The sequence below is a fragment of the Lonchura striata genome, chromosome 15, assembly GCF_046129695.1.
Source record: "Lonchura striata isolate bLonStr1 chromosome 15, bLonStr1.mat, whole genome shotgun sequence".
Classification (NCBI taxonomy): Eukaryota; Metazoa; Chordata; class Aves; order Passeriformes; family Estrildidae; genus Lonchura; species Lonchura striata.
This window is the reverse complement of record NC_134617.1, coordinates 1,457,630-1,475,793: the sequence shown is the minus strand read 5'-3', so window position 1 is coordinate 1,475,793 and position 18,164 is coordinate 1,457,630. Positions and strand designations below refer to the sequence as shown.

At 49.6% G+C, this 18,164-nt stretch overlaps 1 protein-coding gene across 2 annotated transcripts in view; it reads left to right on the top strand.

Moving 5' to 3' along the window:
* Positions 1–15,438, top strand: part of HTR4 (5-hydroxytryptamine receptor 4) — a 71,449-nt gene extending 56,011 nt beyond the window's left edge. The window contains exons 7-8 of one of the 2 annotated variants that reach the window (XR_002466981.3): positions 11,678–11,856; positions 12,902–12,962. Coding sequence is in view for 1 of the 2 variants with exons in the window: in XM_021547194.3 (XP_021402869.2) it covers positions 12,902–12,989 (88 nt within the window). In the remaining variant the exon portion in view is untranslated. Of the gene's footprint in view, positions 1–11,677; positions 11,857–12,901 lie in introns of both variants that reach the window. The other variant, XM_021547194.3, reaches the window with a different exon arrangement.
* The last annotated feature ends 2,726 nt before the right edge of the window (positions 15,439–18,164 follow it).

The following is an 18,164-nucleotide window of genomic DNA, read 5'->3' as shown; positions in this document are numbered from 1 at the left end:
GCATCCCCATCCCTCCAGCTGCAGCCCCAAATCCTGGGCAGACTGCACAGCTCCCACTGAGCCTGCAATAACCCCAACAGATTTGGGGCAGGCAGGGCCTTCCCTCTCCTTTTTCTCTTCAGTGCTTTTGTTTATTCCTCGTTAGGCACACAGATTTCAGGGAGGCAGCAGATTTCAGCACCTGCTTTCCAGCAGCAGAGTCCAGGGCAGTTTGTGTTCCTCCCTCTGGAATTTCCCCAGCCAGGTTCCCTGGAGGGCTGGGCACACAGGGAGGCAGAGCTGAGCTCAGAGAGCAGCCAGCACTGAGGGAGAGCTGCCCCATCCCTCCCAGCCTGCAGGAAAGGGATTCACAGCAAAGTTGGGGTTGGAAGGGGCCTCACAACTCATCTCTTCCACCCCCTGCCATGGGCACCTTCCATTCTCCCAGTTATTCCCAGCCCTGTCCAGCCTGGCCTGGGACACGTCAGGATTCCTCACAATTTGGGATCTAAATCTCCTCTGAGCACTCAAAGGTCTCAATTGCAGCTGGACCCGGCTGTTGTTCCTTATTTGTGCCAGGTGTCTGTGAAATGTCCTCTGTCGGTGTTTCTGTCTGCTCTCACCCCTCTGGAAGCATCCCTGTGTCCACCCCTTTGTTGTGATGCATCTTGGCTGCAATTTTCCCAAAAAGCTGCACTGGAGAGAGGCTGCAGGTGTGTCCTGCTGGGTGTGCTGCTCTCTCTGCTTTCCGGGGAGTTGTTGCCTCTGCCTGGGGCAATCCAAGCTGAGCTGCTGCCAAATCCTGTGACCCTTGGACATAACTCCTCTCCCCTGCTTCTGCTGAGCAAAGAGAGGAAAAAATGTGATTTTTCCATCATATCTATGCAAAGCAGTTACAAAACCTTACCCATCTGGTGTGGTAGGATTTTACAATTCCCTGGTCAAAGTCAGCTCCTCAACATCAGGACAGCAGCAAAAGTAGCTCAGATTCAGAAAGCAACAAGGAGCAAGGACAAAAAAATCAAAATGCACTGGAAAAAGCTGCCCTGGGCAGCTCCTTCCATGCTCTGGGCCAATTTTCCCTGGTCTGGAGACAGAACTGGGGTGAGGAAACTGCTGCTTGTCCTTCTGCTCCTCTCTTTGTCCTTGCTTATGGCCCCCTGTTGATTTTGTCACAGTTGTTATTGATGAGATCCTGCAGAAAAATTATTGGAGATCTTGCTGGGGTTTTTTTGAGGCTCAGAAGCACTGAGGGACGAGTGTCAGTGGCTGTTGTAGGAACACAGCTGATTCCAACACCTCAGGCATCCAAAAAAGTGCTTTCAGCCTGTAACTCAAACCTTTCCCCACAACTGTCCTTGGAGGCTGCAGGATGTGCCTGGAAAGAGAAGGAAAACTCCTTTTTGTCTTTTTTTCCTGCATTAACAACCCCTTGGTGTGGTGAGGATGATCCCTGCTGGGAGTTATGGCTGTAGAGGGATAAGAGATGTCTTGGAAAGAAGTTTCAGCAGCAGAAACCAGGGGCTGCTCAGTTCTCCAAAGCATGAATCCTTCAATTTTGAGGAAAAGAACCACTGGAAAGAGCCAGCCTGGAGCAGGCTTCCATCTGGAGGGGCAGGAAGCGTGATCCGTGCTTCATTAGCAGCGTGGCTCCAGGGTGAATTGAAAACTGGATGTGTGGCACTTTGCTGGGCAGGTGCAGCACTGCCACTTCCACGTGCTTTTCTCCAGCAGAATGAGCTCCAGGGCTGGGCAGCAGCTCTGGCTTGGCTCCAAAGGGAAGGACAGAAAAGCTGCCATGGGGGGAATGAGGAAAGAGAGGGAGGCTTTCCCTTTTTTTTTTTCCAGTTAAACGCAGGGTAAAAGAGGAAACAGCGCACGTGTGTGTGAGTGAGTGTGTGCTCTGTGTCCCAAGGGCACAGCCCAGCAGCAGCAGACTGCAGCCAGCACCTCTGAAGGCTTCTCCAGACACCCTCAGTGGCACCTTTTCCCTCAGATTTCGGGGATTTGTGGGCCGAAGCTGCTCCTCCAGCCTGGAGCCCCGAGGAGGAGCAGGGGGGACGCGTGGTGCCGATGGCAGCGCCATTTCCAGAGCTATCAACAGTGTCATTGTCATAGCTCTTGGAATGGTTCTGCCATAAGCACTGGACTGCCAGCTGTGCTTGGGAGGGCCTGGCCCCCCTGGAATCTCCCATGAAGGCTGTTCCTGAAGGATGCATGGAAGTTTGCCCTCAGAACAATCTCCACAGATCCCTGCAGACGCTGCTGGTGCGTCCAGAGCTCCCTGCTCGGGCCAAGAAGGAGCAGAAAGCTCACGGAAATGTTGGGAGCAAACCAGCCAGGCTCTGCTCGTTTGTCTTTGGGAAGAATTGTGCTTTTACAGCCAGTCTGGGACCACGTGCTCATCCGAAGCAGCCCACCCTTGGGTGGTTGCTGTGGAACTCCTGTGCTGAACTCCTGAAGGAATCACAGCTAGAGAGAAGATCCTGGGACAAAATCACCACAAGCGGAGCTGTCAAGCAGAACAGGAGCCCTGGGAGCTGCAGGCTCACAGGACAGTCCCTGCCTTTGCTCCCCTTTGTCCTTGCTCCCAGAGTTTCCCTGCAGTGTTCTGTATTTTGCCATCCCAGCTTCTTTTTTTCGGCAGAGAAGAGGAGGAGGCCCAGCAGCTCCAGGCCTTGCTGGGCAAAGAAATCAGCGTGGCTGTGCCAGGGTCCAGGAGGTGTTGGGGAAGGGAATGCCCTGTTCCCACGAAGCCCTGGCAAACATTCCCTGCTGGAATTCCCATTCCATGGACAGCTGATCCCTGCTGGGGGCTGGCTCAGGCCGGGGGTGTGCAGAGAGGGGCCAGGGCACAGGGGGTGAAGCTTTTGGAACAGGAGCAGGCTGTAAGCTCTTGACAAACCCCAGATCTCCCTGCCTCCCGTGAGTCTCATTCCTGCTCCAGAAGATCCCACAGGGATCTGAGAGCCCCAGCGAAAGGGAAATGTGTCTCTGGCTCAAGGTGTGCACTGTCAGGGATGGGTTCTGGTCTCTGAAGGGTCCAGGCATTTGTGACAAACCCACGGTTTACTTGGCCAACCCTCTGGAGACATTCTAAGAACTAATTAATTCTTTCAGCTTCTGGATTAAACTCTTGTGCAAAACATCCCATCAAACAGAGACCATTATACGGTGCGTTAGTGTAATTAAATAAAGACAGAACTGAGCTCCAGAGATGCCCAAAACACTTAATTAAGATAAATTAAGCAACATGAATTACAGCTGGAAAGAATGGAAGGGAACAATTCAGAACTGGCTCAGCAAAGGGGTGGGATGCTGGGTTCATAAATAATTTTTCAGAAGCATCCAGGTGGATCCCAGGGAGTTGGATTTAGCCCCTGGACCAGCCCCATTCTCCTGGCCAAACCCAGGATCCCTGTGCAGCTGGGAGCAGTGAAGGCCTGGGTTTCTGGGGGCTTGGTGGCACAGATAAACCTCTGCCAAAATAAACACGTTTCCTTCACTTCCTCTCTGAGGCAGCAGCGTCATCTTCATTCCTTACAATCCCAAAATCCCAGAATGGGTTGGGTTCAAAGGGACCTTAAACCTCATCCAGTTCCAACCCCAAAACACCTCCCACTGTCCCAGGCTGCTCCCAGCCCCATCCAGCCTGGCCTTGGGCACTGCCAGGGATGCAGGGCAGCCCCATCCTGTGCCAGGGCTGCCCGCCCTCCCAGCCAGCAATTCCCCCCCAGTATCCAACCTAAACTTATTCTCAGTTTGAAGCCATTTGCTAAATTATTGGGCAAAGCACATCTTTGGTTGCCTCAACATAACGCAAGGAATTGTGCTAGAAAATTGGGTTTATTTTGTGAGACCAGTTATTGCTGTAGGAGAGCCCAAACTTCAGTCAGTTACACTGGAAACCTGATGGGTGAAAAGCAATTTTCTGTTCCATTTGCCACATGTATCACTGCTTTGCTTTTCCTCGGGAAGGAGCAAACATAAATCTGAGCAGATTTTATTTACCAAAGCAGGGACTAGGGTAGAGATTTATGGGCTGTGTCATCTCTTCTGGAGCAGAAAATAGACAAGCCCAGGGGCAACCAAGGGATAGCACAACCTTCAGAAGTTTGAACTTATTTGTTTGCTCTGCACAGCAAGTTTGATGGCAATGTATAAAATAATTGACAGGTGGGTCTCAGACACTCAGATCTGCAGAAGGACCAGAAAAAAGCACAAAATAACAGAAATAACCTCGTGTAAACAGCAGGGATATGGAAATAAAAGGTTTACACACACACAGAGGTGTTTTGATGGCCTTGGTTGCCTCCTCCTGTGTTCAAAATCAATTCAGTGATCAGTGGAATTCTTCCTGTCATGTCCCAGTCTACAGGAAATTTCTCTAAGGAATGATCTCCAGAGGAGTTTCTGAGACCTGGCTTTACTCTGAATAAAATAAAACCCCAAACCCATCAGAGAATAAATAAATATATGCTTGATTATGGCTCCTTGTTTTTTGGGTTCCCCTCATTCTCCCCACAGAATAAAAGCTGTGCCTTTTATTTTCTTATTCAGATTTCTGCCTCTCCTTACCCTGGGCAGGGCACACTCAGATGTTGAGCTGGGCATTTTTCTTTTGGGCACCTTCAGGAGAGTTGAGGCTCTGCTCTTTAGGATGCTCAGAGGAAAAAAAAAAGTTTTTTGTTCCCAGAGAAGTTCAGAGGGTCCCTGAAATCCCAGAGGGAGCAGGGCCTGGCACCACCTGCACAGATCCTGGAATTAAATCCCAGGAACAGCTCCTGGAGAGGCTGAGGTGGATAACAGCAGGTTTGGGGACAGGGTGGCAGAAATTGGGACTCAGCAGCCTCTGAGTCACAGCGAGATGAAGCAGCAGCTCCTGAGGAGGATCTGACCCTGCTGGGACAGAGCTCTTGGCAGGGAAGGGGATGAGCAGGGGCAGCATCATCCTTCCTGAGAACAGGGGAAGGAACAGAGCACAGGCAATCTGTGCTCCTTGGCTGGGAGCTGCACAGGCTGGAGAGGGGAGAAACTGCCCAGGGAGGCATCAAGAGGGAGAACAGGGAGCCTGGAATCCCACAACCGAGGCTTGGGAGGGAGAATGTGGAGATCTCCTTGAAATTCAGCACCCACTGCCAATGTCCCCATCTGTGGTGTGACATTTCGTCCTGATAAAAGGCTCACAAAGGATGAGGAGTGGGGAGCACAGCTCGCAATTAATTAATATTGTTCTCAAGCTCACGGACGAAGCGGTACAAATTCACACCCGGTGGGTTGTAAGGGAGAACGTCCAAAGCAAGGAATGTGCTACTTTAATCATAGAATTATTAATTGGAAAATCTGGATAAAGAGGGAAAGGGGAGAAGGAACTCACACTGAGCACAGCACGGTGGAACCTGGTGTTTGCTCTCTCAGCAGGATGGAGACCTGAGGGAAGGCAGCCAAATAAAGTTGTGATAAGATTGATAAATAAGATTTACTGAGCTTAACCTACAACAAGTCCTAGTTGAGATGTTAAAGGCATCACAAGGTTATTTGTTATTAATTTTAAATTGTTTTTTCTTATTAAATTTAACAGGCTTCAAACTGACTATTATTTAACTGGCATTTTGTTTTTTACGCCATTACTCCATTACAAGAAAATTTAATTTTTACGCCATTACTCCATTACAAGAAAATTTAATTTTCAGCCCTTAAATTAGGTACCTTAAGGTAAGCAGAGCTTCCCAGCAACACCTTGAGGCTGCACAGAAGTTCCCAGGACACAGAAGTGTGGATTTGGCATGGAAAAAAGGCAGGGAGGGCTGGGTGAGCAGAATTCTCCCCTCAGCCTGGAGAGTGGGAGAGGGACCCAGCTGCTCTGAGGGACTTGGTGCCATTTGCTCCTGAGAAAAGAACCAAAGGAGTGACAGGAACAATGTGCACATGCCAGCCTTTTGTTATCAAACACATGATGCTGCAGAGAAAATCTGCTTTTGACACCTAAAAAAGAAGCTCTGCTGTTCATGCACAAAGTGGGGAAGGAGGGGGGAATTTTTTGCCAGATTTCAACAAGCTGTAATTCCATTTTCTACTGCATATTTCAGTAGAAATACTTTCAGGAGAATTTTCAGTATTTTCAGAATATTTCAGTATTTTCAGGAGAAAAGCCACTCATTCCCAGAGGGAGAGGGTTGGTAAATATGGGAAGGGAGGTTTGGGTCCCCATCCCTGAGGTGGCACTCAGAGCTCTGGGCTGGGGACAAGCTGGGGATGGGACTCCATGGGCTGGGAGGGCTTTTCCACCCTGAGATTTTGGGATTCTCCCACGGTGGCACATTTGGAACCTGACAAACTCCACTGAACACCTCCAAGTTTTGCCACTCTCACTCCACAGCTTTAACAAATGTAAGGTTTGGTGGTTTTTTTTCCCCCCAGCAGATAAAAGATTTAATTATGCCAGTGGTAAAAAAGATTTAATTATGCGTCTTTAAAAAAAAATAATCATAATCATTATCTTCCATTTGAACATTATTAATTGATCCTGCTTTTGTTTCATTAATTGAAACACTTAAACCCACTCTGAGCCATCCCATCTGGGGGTGGTTGGGAGCTGCTCTTAATGGGCTGCTCTGGGTTTCTGCTGTGTCTGAGCACTTCCAAGTGCTCTCCTCATTATCAGATTTGGGGCTCTTATGACTGTTGCATTAATTATGGTGCAAAAACGAACTGGAGGCCAAAATCTGGAGCTAATTAGAGCCTATAATGGAATGCCAAGCTTAATATTAACGAGAGAGAAATGGAAATAGGGAGTTAATGGGAGAAAAGGGGAAAGGACTCCTTTCCCCAAATCCCCTGAGTGGCCTCTCTCATTTATTTATTTGTTTATCCTGCTTCTTAATTAGCCAATGCATTTCACTCACTGCAAACAAGGAGCTCCTTGTTGATTTTGAAATTTGCTTCATTTCTGTCCTTTGGTGCCCAGATTGCTCTTTCTGCTGTGGAAACATCAAATTCTGCGACATTAAAGTGGCACAAATGTACAGGAGAAGAGCTCAGCAGCTCTGGGCCATCCCCACCCCGTGGCTGCTGTGTGGATCCCTTGGTTTCCATCACCAATTCCTGTTCATAATACCCAAATTCCAAGGTTTTTAGCTGAAGTTGAGCAAAACATCCTGCAGTGGAAAATAGGGAAAATTATAAACATTCTCCAAGCGGAGCAGCTGAAAGCAGGAGAGTGGGAAAAGGGAAAAGTGATCAAATTCAGCAATTGTGGTGAGGGAGATTGGAGAGGACCACAGAGAAATTCATTAATAGAGCCTGGTAATAAAGAGGATAAAAAAGGAAGATGGAAATGAGCACCTGCAGTCCCAGAGAAACAAAATTTGGGTGAAATTCAGCAGGAGAAAACCAAAAGGAAACCAGATGCTGAAGGATTTGGACATTTCATTTCAAAATCCTATTTCAGGTTATTATTTGCCTGCACTTCTAAACATCCTCCTTGAAAAGGATTCACAGCTCCTGCAAACACAAAAACAAAGGGACTGGAGGGAGTTTAGTCTTGGTTTGCCAGAAAAAAGAGAAATGATGGAACAATGGAGGAAAAAAAGGAGAGACACAAATATTGGGAGATGCTCTCTTTGTTTCCTGGGACTTGTCAGAGACTAAAAAAAAAAAACTCCTTTTTATCTATTTTTTTCATGTTCCTCTTATTCAAGAGAAAGAAGTATTTGCTTACTAGAGAACGGCTAATTTTAAATCTGGATTTCTGCAGAAATCCTCCAAAGTGCATTGAAAGCTGGCTGATGTGGGCTGGAGACAGATGTTTTCTAAAACCTCTGCCTGATGTTTAGCAAAGAATGATGAGGGCTGAGTTCAGCTCCCAAGGTTGGAACAGCATTATTTGATTTAAAGATAATTAAGAGATTCAGCTTAACTGCTCAGGAGTGGGAAAATAAACACTTGTCATGAGACAGAGAGAGATTTGTGTTTAGATTTGACTACAAAGGACTCTAAAATCAACATTGCAGTCAGAGCCATGTAAATAATTCAGCAACCCCAACGTTTTCCCAAGATCTGGGTTTTCACGTTGGGCTGTAATGGGATAATTCAATTTATTCTTACCCTGCTCTAATGATATAATGCTGATGGGCAAGTGCAGAACTTCACGATGGGAGCAGGACAAATTCAGCCCAGAGTTACTGGGAAGGTTTTCATTTTCTGGAGTCTGTGAACCTGGGAGTGCTGAGAGAGGCATAATTTGCTCTCATTTGTGGAAGTTTCATATGCAGCTGTATTAAAAGCAAATGTTTTGTGAAATTCCATTTAATTTGGCCTCTGTGAATTCATTTTTTCAGCAGAAGATGGAAATGGAGCAAAGCATTTTGTTCCCGGTTCATTCTGTCATTTGGTGGAGTTCAGATTTGAGGATTTTGCTCTTTCACGGTGGAAAAAAAAAAAAATCACAGATTAAAACAGGGAATTTCATAGATTCTTGGGTTTGTGTCACACAGTTCTCTGTTTCCCAGCATCTCCCAATTTTCCAGAAATACCAGAAGTCCCTTTCCAGGCAGACAGCAGGAGGGGATCTCCCTTCTGTCCTGGAGAACACGCTCAGATTTTGTTCCTGCCCCACTGCAGCTCCACCTGTGGGATTTTTCCTGATGCTTCCAGCCTGGGGAATTCCTGGTGCCATCCTGCACTTCCAGGGGTTGCTTCCTGGGGCTTTGTGGCTGCCCTAAAACACAGAAATAAAAGAGGCTCTTTTCCTCCTGTTCCTGACACAGGAATGGAGCAGAGCAGAGCCAGCACAGGCTGGGATAAATCACAAAAATCCTCTGAAGCTGCTCTCTTCCCCTCACTTCTAGCGTGGTTTAGGAATTTTGTTGTTTTCTAATTCAGAATTTATAATTCTGGAACTGAGCAGATGGTGCAAGGCAGATTTCAGGGATGTGTTCATGAGGATAACCTCTGCCAAGTGATTGTTCACCACAATCCCCATCTCAGATCAGTTATTTGTTCTTGCTCTTGGAAGTCCCTCTGGAAGCAGCAGAGCTCTGAGGAACGGACACGATGTGGAGGGTGACGTTCCAGCAGTGCTGCTGCAAATATTCCAGAGGAAAATCACTTTGGGAGAGAAAGGAAAATGCAGGGGAAGATAAATTGTGGGGTAACACAATTGTCAAATCTTAGAAAAGTCTCAATCCTTCATTCAAAATGGAAGCTCAGTTTCATTTAATATGTGGCCCCAGCCAACTTTTACCTCAAAACCTCTTCTACCTTCCACTATTTTAGGTGGTTGAGGAAAGAAATGGTAAAAATTACATTATTGAGAATGGGATTCTGCTCAAGCCAAAAGCAAATCTTCCCAGTTTATCCCATTTTACATAATTTTATCTTGTTTTCCTCTGGTCCCAAATCTTTCCTGGGTGCTCCTGCAAATAACAGAAGGTTTGTGGTACAGGGGGACCATCATCACCTACTTGCCTTTTCCTTGGACATTGTTCCAGGTGGGATGGTGGCTGTTCCCGGGGTACTTACTGGTTGTAGATGAAGGAAGAAAAGTGTTTGGAAGTGTTTCATTTGGAGTTGGGCTTCTGCAACTGGAAAAGGGAAAAATGAAGACACAGGCAGTGAATGCTCACTCCCAAAATTGTCAGTATCACAGTGGGGAGATCAGTCCCCTGATAAAAGCAGCAAAGGGCAATGAACATCAATTGCAATCTGCTCTTTTCTGCTTTTTTCTTCTTTCTTTATCTCACGAGGAGTTGAAGGCTTGCTCCAAATCAGAAATGGGGAAAATATCTGAAAGTGAAAAAGTTTGGAGAATGAGAAAAGCAAACGAAGTGAACAGCTCAGAACTCAGTGAATTTGATACCTGGATTTTCTCTTCTGTTCTTGCATTCTCTGGGGGTCTGTCAGTAACTATTTTGAATTTATAATACAGGAATTACAAAGGGATTTGTGAACACAGCCAAAGTTGGGGTTTAGCACCTTTTTGTGTAGCTCGTATCTAAACATTTGTGCACCCGGTGAGACCTGAGGTACCCCACACCCAAAATCCCCCCACCCATCCCTATTTTTGCAGCAAAATCTCAACTCTGCCTGTTGTTCTTCCTTTTTTATGCAGGGAGGGGATGGATTTAGTGGCAGAAGCCAGAGCTGGCAGCTCTGGTCCCTCCCTGCACTGCGGCCAGCTGCAGAACCTGCCCTGCGTGTGCAGGACTGTCAGGACAGCAGGAGCCACTCCTGCCTCTGCAGGAGGGAAGCAATTCATAAAGAAAGCAGCTGTAAAGTGGGAAGGGATTCCTGAACACAGAGCAAAGGCAGCTGCACGCTCGGGTGGGTTTGGAAAATGCAGGAGTGCAGCCACAAATCCCAAATCAGGCAGCAGGGTTCGGCTGGGGCTGGGCCAGCCTGGCTTTGGCCTCTCTTTGTAATTTTATTTACGATCAGTGTGATCCAAACCCTCACGGTTCCTGTCCCCAGGAGGTCAGGGCTGATGCCAGGGGTGAGGACTGAGCAGGAGCTGGGGCTGTGGGGAAATGGTGTGTGGTTTTTATTCCAGGAGAAACCAAAACCCAGTCGTTTCTGGGCTTTGCTTTCCTAATAAATGTCCAGGTTGGTGTGGGGCACAGCTCTGCAGGGAGTGCAAGTGGGAACACTGCAACCACTGCATCCCCTCGGAGTCTTCTCCCTGGGATTTGCCAAATTCCCAGAATAAGCTGGAGCTGCTTGTGCTGCAAACCCCACAGGTCCCCTCGTGTGCCCAGAGCTGATCCCAGCTGTCATCCCAGAGCCCCCTGGGCTGGCAGACACAATTGTCCCCAAGCTGGCCATCAGCACAACTCCAGAGCCGTGGGGAGGGTTTGCAGCAGGTCCCTGGAGGGGCAGTGCCTTCCCATTGTTGGGATTTATTGTTTTATAATTTATTTATTGGGAGTGGTTGGGATCTGGGGAAAGCTCCTGGGGAAGTGACAGCAATGCTGTCCTCCCTTGGGATTCCCTTTGAGCACAAATCCCATCAGAGGAGCCCATCAGGAAAAGGGCACAATTAATTTGCTGTAGATAATTTACTTAACTCATTTAACCTTTTGAATCTTTTTTCCCCTGCATACATATTCTGGCTCCCTCAAATATATTTATTTCTCTCACCTACCTTGCTGCTTTCTCTTGAAGCCTTCAGCCCACACAGGGAGGGTTCCAGTGCTGTTTCCTCCTTGCATTGTAGGATAAATACCTGGCAAATCCATGGGGTGGGAGCTGAGGCACACCAGGTGTGTTCCTGCAGGGGAAGCAGATGAACTTCAGGTGCAGATGAGAATTTCTCTGAAACTTGCTGCCCACAGGTACCACGAGCTGAGAAATGAGGCGTATTTTCAGAGAGAGATCAGTGAAGGCACAGGGAAAGGAAGAGAACAAAACCTTTTTGTGAGAAAAAAGCAGGGCTGTAAAATCCCAGCTTTTGTCCAACACTAAAGCGGTGCCCTACAACTGGCAGGGGCTCTGAACTTACATTTGAAGGGAAAGGCTGCAGGCTATGGAAAAACCCCACGGAACACAAAAGCCTGGCAGCAGAGGACACCCTTAACAGATTCCTGGAGATGTTGGCAATATTTGAGGAATGATGTGCTGGTACCTGAGCGAGCCACGAGCTGGCACTCCCCAAGCCAGGGATGCTCCTTCCTCCTGTCCTACCAGTCCTCTTTCCCCACAGGGTGAACAGCTGGAAGTGTTGAACTCACTGCCAGAGGCTTCAGACAGACACTTTGTGCCACACGACATCCCGGGACACCTTAATGACTCCTCTTTAGCTTAATGAACCTCTAACAATCGGCACCGCCCGCTCTTGCTGCTCTTGCTCCACTCTGGGATGGCCGCAGAACACGGAGGAAGGTTTGGATCCTTGGTGTCCCAGTCCCTGTCCGTCTGGAACCTTGGATATCCCAGTCCCTGTCCATTTGGATCCTTGGATATCCCAGTCCCTGTCCATCTGTAACCTTGGATATCCCAGTCTTTGTCCATTTGGATCCTTGGATATCCCAGTCCCTGTCCATTGGGATCCTTGGATATCCCAGTCCTTGTATATCTGGAACCCTGGATATCCCAGTTCTTGTCCATCAGGAACCTTGGATATCCCAGTTCTTGTCCATCAGGAACCTTGGATATCCCAGTTCTTGTCCTTGGATATCCAGTCCCTGTCCATCTGTAACCTTGGATATCCCAGTCCCTGTCCATTGGGATCCTTGGATATCCCAGTCCCTGTCCACCTGTAACCTTGGATATCCCAGTCCATCGTCCTGAGCTGCTCCAGGTGTCGGGGCTCTCCTCGCTGTGTCCCGTCTGTGGCAGAGCCTTTGGCATTGCCGAGGTCTCCAGGGTGGATTGTGTTCCACGGTGTCCCCGTCTGACCAGGTCCATCAGTTCCAGCTCTGTTCTCTCCTCGTGGCCGTCTTGTTGGAGTCTGTTCAGTGTGAGGTGCAAAATGTCTCTGCTTGTCTCTGACATCCAGTCTGTAACTTGCTGGGAGCACATTTTTGAAATTCCTGATCCTTGTTTAAAGTGCTGGAGTTCCAAGGAAGGTTTGAGGGAAATATCTGCACGTTCAGTGCCCCGGCCATGCTGGGAGCCAGCATCCAGCCCGGGAATTCCTGCAGGAGCATCCTCCAGCCCAAGCACACTCAGGCAGTGCAGCTCCCCTCAGACACCTGAATCCCAACAGCTTCTTGGTTTTCAGGGATTGCTTTGACTGCTCCAGACTGAAGATTTCATTCCTTGTCACAGAGCAAAGCAAGGATTCCATGCTTTTTAATGTGGGATCTGGATATTTGGAGGAATCACTCCCTTAAATATACTTTGGGGTTTGCAAGATCTTGTTTTCCATTTTCCATCAGTTTGGCGTTTGAGCTGGCACTGACAGAGGTTTGTGTTCCCCTCCCAGGTACACGGTGTTACACAACGGGCACCACCAGGAACAAGAGAAGCTTCCCATCCACACCGACCCCGAATCCCAAGAGTCCTGTTTCTAGTCCTGGCCCAGAAGAGGAGGAACAGAGGCCTTTTAGGATGTCCCAAGGATTCACAGACAGCAGGACTTGAAAATTCATCCATCTGCATTGCCGTGGTGCCTCCTGCAGTGAATTCCCAGGAATGTCCAGCTGTGGGAGCTGGGTGGGAGCATGGGCAGGGTCAGGACTCTGTCCCTGTCCCTGCAGGAGCAGCTGGAGCCATGCCAGAGCCCTGCTCCAGGAGCGAGGCATTCCTGGCAAAGCCAGGACCAAAAAACAGCTCCAAACCCCCTGTGCAGGGACTCCTGCTGCTCCTTTCCAGCTGCTCCTCTCCAGCTGCTCCTCTCCAGCTGCTCAGCTCTCCCTGTCCTGGGGCTCACAGCTGTGGGGTGGCCCCGAACTGCTCCATCCCTGCTGGCTCTGCCCGGGCACTGCCAGGGGAGGAGCAGCCCCACGTTTTCTCCAGGAGAACAGGAGGAAACGTTTGCTGCCCTCGGGTTCCAGCCCTGCCTCCCCCACCCTGCAGAGCTCCGGAGGGCCCTGGTGGCGTTTCCTGGCCGAGGAGGATCCCGGGGTGTGCCGGAGCTGAGCGGGGCCAGCTCAGAGCCATGGCCCTGCTCTGCCAGTCCCAGGGGATGGGACATGCCCTGGAGCCCAGAGCTGTCCCCATCCCTCCCCTGAGCTCACTTTGGGCATTCTGAGGCAGCGGAAGCTTGGCCAGGAGCCAGAGCCAATGGATCACTAAGTGCCATCTTGGAAAACAAACCACCTAAACCCTTTTCTAGCTACATTTGGGAGAGAGACTTCTACTTACCTTTGCCACTTTTATTTTTCTATTTGTTGCTGGTCTCTTCCAGTCGAGGCAAGAAGTTTTCCAGACTTTCCAGTCTCACCATTTGCAAAGATCCCAGTTCCCAGCTGCTTCCTGCATGTCGGTGTTGCCACATTCCTCGTGGGCTGCTTCCCCCTCTGCATGGAAAGGGTGGGCAAGGCTCTAAACTCCACAAATTTGGGAAAAGGATTTTCATGCAGGATCAAGACCGTGAGCCTTGACCCTTTTTAGGTGAAGACCTACCCCAGAGATGCCACCCTGAGCCAAGAAAATACAATTGTACTTTGTCATATCGTGGAACCATGTACAGATATTTTTAATGTACAAAGAGAAGCTGACATTATTTATTATTTTTTATCAGGAACATGTGGTTTTTTCATTAAAAGCTTCTAGACCAAGGAGCTTAACATTCTATGTATTATTATTATTTAGTAATATTTCTGTTGCTATGTGACAGGTATTTACTGTAAACAGACAAATCCCGCTCGGAACAAACAAAAATGTTGCTCGGTAGGAGAAATGTTGTGCATGAGAAGAACAAATGGCTTCCTGGCCGTGGTGTCTGACTTCTTGAAATTATTCTTCCAAAGCAAAGTCACTGATAAAGCTTCACATCCTTTTCCTGTAGGATTCAGGAGGACACTGGGCAGAAACAGCCCCAGTTGGAATGCTGAGGTAGAAAATTGCTGGCTGCTGGAAAGGCACAAATTATTGGTGTTTGTGGTGGAAGGGGCTCCAGGTCCATCACTGGGACCTGGTTGGTAATGACCTGTTTTTACAGGGTTTTATTTCCAAAAAAATTCATTTAACTTTACTCTTGACACCAGAACTGTGGAGTGAAAAAAAAAGCCATTATTGAAAGTTTGGAAAAATCCACCCAGGGCTGCTTCAGTGCTGTGATCCTCCTCCTCCTCTGTGGAAGTGCCCACAGGGGTTTTGTTGGGCTTTGGGCACACGAGGCTGCAGAAAAGCTTGGTTTGGTTTCACCTCAAGTGTCAAATTTCTTAACTAAATCCTTAAAAAAAAGCTTTTCTCTGTCCCCAGAGAAGGGCATTGAAATTTTGGTGTGAAGTTTCCTGGAGTGAGATGGAACCAGCAGCACAGGGAGGGGTTTTTTGGATCTGCTTTGTCCTTCAGGAATTGCTTTCTCCTTTATTTTTATGTGCAGTAGGAAAAGATCTCTTTTTAATTTAAAATAAACTCACACTTTCCCCAGGGACAACATTCCCAAGGCTCTGTCAACGGGAGCAGTGGCTCACCAGCCAAAATGGTCAAAGGCTCTCACTGGGAAAAGGCTCCCCCTTCCAGCTGGATGAAATTCCAAACACCAAATGTCCACGTCCTGTGTCACCTCTAATCCACCATTGGGCTCAGCAGCCCTGTCAGGAACCTCCTGCTCAACCAACCCAAAATCCCAGCACGGCCTCTGTGCCCCCAGCCATGCTCCTGTGCCAGCAGCAGTGGCACAATTCCCCTGGAAAAGGAGGAGTCCCATGGAAAGCCCCACTCTGGAATTCCATGGCTGCTCCTGTGGCCTCCCAGTTCAGCTTTGCCCATCTTGGCTGGTGGTGCCGGTCCTTGCCTGTGCTCGGTGACGTGTGGTGTTCCTAAAAATAAAACTCCTCTCTGGCCATGGCAGTGACCTCCAGCTTGGGCTCGTTTCTGCTGCTCTTGGTGCTCCAAGCCCGGGGTGGGAGCAGGCTGCACCTCCCAGGAGGCTCCAGGGGCTGAACAGGGAGGGGAACCTGCCCCTCTTTGCTTTTCCTACAATTCCTGCCAGGAGGGGACAGCTGGGGGTCGAGCTCTGCTCCAGGGAACAGGGACAGGAGGAGAGGGAACGGCCTCAGGGTGGGCATCAGCAGGAATTTCTCCATGGAAAGGGTGCTCAGGCCTTGGAACTGCCCAGGGAGATGTGCAGTGCCAGGAGGGCCCCCCGAGCCTCCTTTTCTCCAGGCTCAGCCCCTTCCCAGCTCCCCCAGCCCCTCCTGGGGCTCAGCCCCTTTCCAGCTCCCTTCCCTGGGCATCCTCCAGCCCCTGCAGGTCCCTCCTGCCTGCGGGCACAGACCTGGAGCCAGACCTGGACACCCCTCGAGGTCCCTCAGCAGTGCCAGCACAGGGGACAGTCCCTGCCCCGGTCCTGACGCACAGGACTTTGCTCATTTATGATTTATTTGCAGTCCAGGAGCCCCCACCTTGTCCTGGCCTTAGCTGGAGGTTTCCCAGGTCCCTGTGGAGCTGCTGATGGGATCAGAGCCCTCCAAATGGATTCAGGTGAGAGATGAAAGCCAAGGGTCACCTGGATGTGGAGCAGCATGGATCCCTCGCTCCAGAAACACTTTTTTGGCAAACTCTGCTCCTCCAGGGGTGTCTGTTCCAGCAAAGGACACTGCAGGGAGGATGGACACTGGGAATGTGTCACTGACAGGTAAACGGTGCTCACCTTGCCTCTGACTCAAAATGGCTCTGATTTTACCTCCCCTGCACCTCCTGTCCCCTGCTGGGCTCCAGAGCTCTGTGAGCAATCAGCAATGCTGGTTTAGCTACATAAATGCTGGGTTTGCATTTCCAAACACCTCTCAGTTCAGGGATTACTGACAGATATCTTCATCCTAAAGCTCATCTCACCCAAGTCCGTGGCTTTAGGATGGAATTCACTCCCAACTGGCCCTGCTCAGCAAGAGGAGGGAGAATCAGAAGGCATTTAAGGTACTCCTTTGTGTCAGCCTTGCTTCATAACGTGCCCAGACCAACCAACGGGGCCCGGAGCGTGTCCAGCAGGTTCCAGCACAGAGGAAAAGCAGGGAGCAGCTCCAGCCAAGAGCTGCTTTGGGAGCAGGCAGCCCACACAGGCACTGAGGCATTCCCACCCAGCTCTGGGGGTGCTGAAGCCAAGGAGAGCATTTCCATCCTGTACCTGGCAGCTGGGAACCCTTCCCCAGTTTAGGATCCCCTTTTTCTCCACATTTGAGTTCCTGAGCCATCTCTGAGCACTCCCAGGCCAAAAGGCAAGAAATCTGTAGGGGATTAATAATACAGACCCAATGAAAATATCACAAAGCTTTTAGTTCTTCCAGTTTTTTGTATAAATCTTCCTGAATAAATCCCCAGTTTATCTCCTGCCAACACTCAGGGAGTGCTGAGGAGCTGAAAGGAGCTCTGCAGGTGATGGGCCCTGGTTTTGGCTGTCCTGTAATCACATGCAGAGCACACAGGGCCAAGGTGTCCCTGGCACACCCTGACAAGGGGTTATGTTGGAATTCCTTATCTGGGAACTGAAAGTGGAAATCCTGGGCAAGGGGATCCTCAGACCCTGAGCAGCCTGGAGAGGAAAGGCAAAATTCCTGTCTCCACCAACCCCTTAGAGCTTCTCCTCAAACAAAAACACTTCCAAAATCCTTTCCTTTTTGAAACCCCAGCACTGAATTTGCCTTCCTCCTAAAGGAGAGGGAAAAGCAACCCCCAGCCCAGTGAGCACGAGGCTGTGCCCAAACACACTCTGGCCTTTCCCTGTTCACCTTCTGTTCTATTTAGATGACATTTCCCAGGCACCTGAGCCTCTCCCAGCTGGGATCTCAGCATCCTCTTCCAGGAGGAGAAGCAGTGCCAAGGTCACCTCAGGCTCACTTCCCATCAGTGGAATCACCCCCAGCTGCCCCTTCCAGCTGAGCTGGACCTGGAGGTGCTCATTTCTCCTCAGGGGCTGTAAGAGGAGCCCCCTCTGACTGTGACCTGCAGAGGGACAGAAATCCCACCGAGATTTCCCTTCCCCAGTGCTGCCGAGTCAGAGCTGGCCCAGGGAAGAAATTCCTGCTCAATGTTCTCCCCAAAGCCACATCCAGGAGGGAAGCAGGGCACAGAGGTGCTGCAATCACATTTCCTCTGTCATTTCCTTACCTTGCAGCTTCAGTGCTGGCCAGGCTGCCTTTGAACTCCAGCTCAAAGCTGCCTGTGGCACCCAGGTGCAAACACCCCTGGTTTCAGGGGCTGTGGTGGATCCCAGCCTGTCCCCACAGGAGCAGCTGAGAGGCCCAGCTGGAATTGCTGTGCTGCAGGAGGAGCAGGATCACTGTCCCCTCACCTGCAGGGACAGCAGTTCCTCCTGCCACACACCGGGCACAGGAGGGAGGAGCAGCCTGGCACAGAAACATCTGGGATGCTCCAAGCTGAGCTGGGCAGAGCCAGGGAAACCCTCCCTTGCCATGGTGATTGAAAAAAAGCACCTGAAACAGCCACGAAACGGAGACAGGAGGAAGCTCAGAGCCAAAAGATCAAATCCCCAGAAGATCCCAGCTCCCACCCCCACCCCCAGAGATGACACAGGGGATTCAGGCACTGAGGGCAAGATTACTGCAAGGTTCAATCGC